General features: G+C 49.9%; 1 protein-coding gene across 1 annotated transcript in view; it reads left to right on the top strand.

The window, feature by feature from the left end:
• LOC143292418 (uncharacterized) overlaps positions 1–5,000 on the top strand; it is an 11,607-nt gene that overhangs the window by 1,813 nt on the left and 4,794 nt on the right. Inside the window, exons 2-3 of the mRNA XM_076602672.1 lie at positions 705–857; positions 3,439–3,653. Of these exons, the coding sequence (XP_076458787.1) occupies positions 740–857; positions 3,439–3,653 (333 nt within the window). The 5' untranslated portion in view covers positions 705–739. The remainder of the gene's footprint in view (positions 1–704; positions 858–3,438; positions 3,654–5,000) is intronic.

Here is a 5,000-nt window from a genome sequence, read left to right as displayed (position 1 = left end):
ATTTTTTTAAGCTGAAAGCACTCACCGAAAGCATGTATTATGTGTGTAGAGAGAGGGAGAGAGGGATGTGGTTACACACACACACACACACACACACACACACACACACATATATATATATATATATATATATATATATATATATACATACATACCCCCCAAAAAAAAATATATACATAAATAATACACTGCCATACAATACAATATAGTACAGCAAGATACAAAACAATACAATAGGATACGATACAACACAGTACAAACCATCAGCATTCATCTGATTTGAAACCATTTACAAATACAGTCCAGAGGCCTTGTCACTCATACTAGACAGTCTCCCAGCCTACAATGTCGAGTCTGACACCCTAAAAAGACATAACAAGAAATTGAATTAAAAAGTCCAAAAGTAGTTCATATTAATCCAATGCAAGTAGATACCGATGAAGGGGGTTGGCGCACGGGTGGAAAAAGGGGATAGGATGTTTGGCGAAAGAGGGGGTGGGTGAGTGGGTGGGGCGCTACAGATGAGGTTGTAGTGGGCATGGATGGGGGGAGGGGGGGAGGAGAGGTGATGGTACAGAAGGATGGAGTCGCAGACAGCTCAATTAATGAACAGCCTCCCAGCGACGGTTCCAATCAGCAGTCCACCAACCAGTCAAGTCACTAACGATGTGTGCTGACTGTGTTTCTTTTCACCTCCTCCCCAGGGGCAAAAGTGTGTGGTGGACGAGGTGGACGGGCCATGGCCGCCACGATGGATTTCTATTTCTACACTAACGAAATGGCCCTGCAGGAGATCAACCTGTTCGGCAACATCAAGTCGGTGCCCCTCCTCGGCACGGATGCCGTGTACGGGGAAGGTCCGTGTGTGTGTGTGTGTGTGTGTGTGTGTGTGTGTGTGTCCATCGACTGTTTTATGAGAAAAGTATATTGTTAGAACCAAAATCGTTTGTTTCTTTTACACGTCTTTAGTTTCGATAGACATTTGTCTATTGAAATGTTCTGTGTCTCTTTCTAAGTATGAACATACTTGTCAATGTGTTTTCTTTATTGTTGTTGTTTTCTTTGTTTATGGGTTTGTTTGTTGCTGGGGTTTTTTGTTGTTTTACATTACTCTTTTCATCGTGTGGCGTGTATGTGTAAAAGCTGCATGTATGCATTGTCTTAACTCTTTCCATACGAACGGCGAAAGAGACGACGTTAACAGCGTTTCACCCCAATTACCATCATCAAAATATTGCAAGAGGAAGGCTCTTATACTGAAGTGGTGAATGTTGACAAAGAATACCACAATTCTGACGACGGAAGCTAAAGGTTGGGTCATTCAGACACCCACTGGACATCCGAGGGGTCTGTGTAGAGGAGAAGAGAGGACTGGCCGTACTGAGTGAGTTAATGCCCACAGAGAACACTTGAAGTAGACTTTTTGCCTTGCCTTGCCTTGCCTTGCCTTGCTTTCTCTGTCTGTATGTCACTGTGTGTGGTGTGGAGTGAAGTTGGGTTTGAATTTTCCTCATAGGAAAGGAAGACTTTGTACTCAAACTGTAATCATTCTTTTCGTTCTTCTCTTTTCCTTCACTCTCCTAGAATTACGTTTTCGTCTTGTCCCTATTTCTAACGGGGGTGGCGGTGGAGTGTGAAACTGGGTAGAAGATCGGGAAGTAAGGTAGTTGGTTGTAGTGATGCTTTTTTTTTGGGGGGGGGGGGGGGGGGTGGGGGGCAGAGGGGGGGGGCTATTCTTTGTTTGTTTGTGTGTGTGTGTGTGCTTGCTTTTTGTTGTTGCTTGTTTTTGTTTGTTGTTCTTTTTTCATGGTTTTCTTGCGCTTTTAATCCCTCTTTTGGGCGAGAGCTGGGTGTAAGAATCAGTTTTCAGTTTTCAGTTTCAAGGAGGCGCGGACTGACCTATATCTGCTGTAATAAAAAGAAGAAAGAAAGAAAGAAAGGCAGATTACTGATCTTTATACAAACCTGATCAACGTGCTGATCAGGTCTTGGTAGTTTACCCTACGTTTGTGTAAAACATAAACGTACAATGGAAAGAAAAGCTGGATGTTAAAGAAAACGAATAAAAGCACGTGCTCAGCTTATCCAGTATCCTCGTCAATAAAGAATGTATCTTGTCTTGTCTCGTCTTGTCTTGTGTCCTGTTTCCTGAGTTTCGCGTCTTGTGTGCTGCCCTGTCCTGCCTGTCCTGACCTACCCGGTCTAGTTTGTACTTCTGTATACTCTGTCCTGTATTGTCCTGTCCTGTGCTGTGTATTGTCCTTCGGTATGCCTTGTCCTGTCCTGTCCTGCCCTCTACCCTGTCCTGTCCTGCCCTGTCCTGTCCTGACCTGTCCTGTCCTGTCCTGCCCTCTACCCTGTCCTGCCCTGTCCTGTCCTGCCCTGTCCTGTCCTGTCCGCCTCTACCCTGTCCTGTCCTGTCCTGTCCTGCCCTGTCCTGTCCTGCCCTGCCCTGCCCTGTCCTGTCCTGTCCTGCCCTGTCCTGACCTGTCCTGTCCTGCCCTCTCCTGTCCTGTCCTGTCCTGTCCTGCCCTGCCCTGCCCTGCCCTGTCCTGTCCTGTCCTGCCCTGCCCTGCCCTGTCCTGTCCTGTCCTGCCCTGCCCTGTCTTGTCTTGTCCTGTCCTGTCCTGCCCTGTCCTGTCCTGTCCGCCTCTACCCTGTCCTGTCCTGTCCTGTCCTGTCCTGCCCTGTCCTGCCCTCCACCCTGTCCTGTCCTGTCCTGCCCTGTCCTGTCCTGTCCTGTCCTGTCCTGTCCTGCCCTGTCCTGTCCTGCCCTGTCCTGTCCTGTCCTGCCCTGCCCTCTACCCTGTCCTGCCCTGTCCTGTCCTGTTCTGCCCTCTACCCTGTCCTGTCCTGTCCTGTCTGTCCTGTCCTGTCCTGTTCTGCCCTCTATCCTGTCCTGTCCTGTCCTGTCCTGCCCTGTCCTGTCCTGTCCTGCCCTCTACCCTGTCCTGTCCTGTCCTGTCCTGTCCTGCCCTCTACCCTGTCCTGCCCTGTCCTGTCCTGCCCTGTCCTGTCCTGTCCTGTCCTGTCCTGTCCTGTCCTGTCCTGTCCTGTCTTGTCCTGTTCTGTCCTGTCCTGCCCTCTACCCTGTCCTGTCCTGTCCTGTCCTGCCCTGCCCTGTCCTGCCCTGTCCTGTCCTGTCCTGTCTTGTCCTGTCCTGCCCTGTCCTGCCCTCTACCCTGTCCTGTCCTGTCCTGTCCTGTCCTGTCCTGTCCTGTCCTGCCCTCTACCCTGCCCTGTCCTGCCCTGCCCTGCCCTGCCCTGCCCTGTCCTGTCCTGTCCTGTCCTGTCCTGCCCTGTCCTGTCCTGCCCTGTCCTGTCCTGTTCTGTCCTGTCCTGTCCTGTCCTGCCCTGTCCCGTCTTGTTGAGCCCTTGAGCCTTGTTGTCACAACAACAACAACAACAGCAACAGCAATAACAACAACAACAACACAGGTGTGTACGGGACCCCGCTGCCCCCTTCCCGGGGCCAGGAGGTGCTGGCCCTCAACACCTGGGGGTCCTACTGGAAGCACCACCACCCGGACCAGCACGAGATCGACCGGGTCCTCCACCTGATGATCCCCTCAGACAAGTTGGTCCTCTCCACCACCTCCCCCAGCATCCTCATCCACCAGGACTGCATCGACGTCAACGCCTACCAGTCGCAGGTAAGCTGAAGAGTTGTTGCTGTTGTTGTTGTCGGTGGTGGGTGTGTGTGCGTTGTTGTGTGTGTGTGTGTGTGTCTGTGTCTGTGTCTGTGCCTGTGTTTGTGTGTCTGTGTGTGTGTGTGTGATTTGATGTAGAATATTTCACTTGTTAACTCTATATCCTTCTCCCCCCCCCCCCCCCCCCCCTCCCCCGCCCCCCGTCTCTCTCTCTCTCTCTCTCTCTCTCTCTCTCTCTCTCTCTCTCTCCCTGACTCTGTCTCCCCCCCCCTTGTTCTTCCTCTTCTTCTTCTTTTGCTTCTCACCTTCTTCCCCACCCCCCACCCCCACCCCTTTGCCCTCCCCCTCCTCCTGCCCCGACCCCCGTTCATCTGACAATCCCTGTATGTGTGTGTGTGTGTTTTTTCTCCAAGGAGGCAGGCGGTAATCAAAACCGTGTTGACGTGATCCATCAGTCACATACTAGCGACGTACAGAACGTAGAACACTTTATCTTATCATTATCCGGCAAGAGAGATTAATTAACTCTCTCCATACGAACGGCGAAAGAGACGACGTTAACAGCGTTTCACGCCAATTACCATCAACAAAATATTGCAAGCGGAAGGCTCTTATACTGAAGAGGTGAATGTTGACAAAGATTACCACAATTCTGACGACGGAAGCTAAAGGTTGGGTCATTCAGACACCCACTGGACATCTGAAGGGTCTGTGTAGAGGAGAAGAGAGGACTGGCTGTACTGAGTGAGTTAATCTGTGGTGTAGAGCATATCAAACAGTACACGGGAATCACGAGCGTTTTCAGTTTCAGTTTCAGTTTCAAAGAGGCGTTGTAGCGTGAGGGCTGATCCATCAGCAGCCTTAATACGCCTCGGAGAATATAGAATATTTCATTTAAAAGAATAGGTTTTTTTGTGTACGACACATAAACAATACACGAGAATCACAGACATTCGGTATGTCCTCATAACAGGCATGAGCTGCTTTAGTAGCAAAGTAAACCACCACATCTGTGAAAAACCAAAACGCTAACGGTAAAAGAAGGGGGGGGGGGGGGGTAGAGAATGTGTGGAAACTACAGGAAGGAATGTGGTGGTAGAAAGGGTGGGTAGAGAGGAGGGTGGAGAGGGGCTCAACGAGGGAAGAAGAAGAAGAAAAGAAGAACAAATACGAAAGAACAAGAAGAAGAAGAACAACAACAACAACAACAACAGGAGGAGGGAGAAGAACAACAACAACAAAAAAGAGCAAGAAGCCGGGAAGATGAGGAGTGGAAAATATGTTGTTCCTTTGCGCCTTCAAGTTGTATTGCCAGCTATGTATATAGACTGCCTCTCTGTTCTACCTGGG

The sequence above is a fragment of the Babylonia areolata genome, chromosome 1 (assembly GCF_041734735.1).
Source record: "Babylonia areolata isolate BAREFJ2019XMU chromosome 1, ASM4173473v1, whole genome shotgun sequence".
Lineage (NCBI taxonomy): Eukaryota > Metazoa > Mollusca > Gastropoda > Neogastropoda > Buccinidae > Babylonia > Babylonia areolata.
The sequence above is the reverse complement of the archived record's forward strand: the minus strand, read 5'-3'. Positions and strand labels throughout refer to the sequence as shown.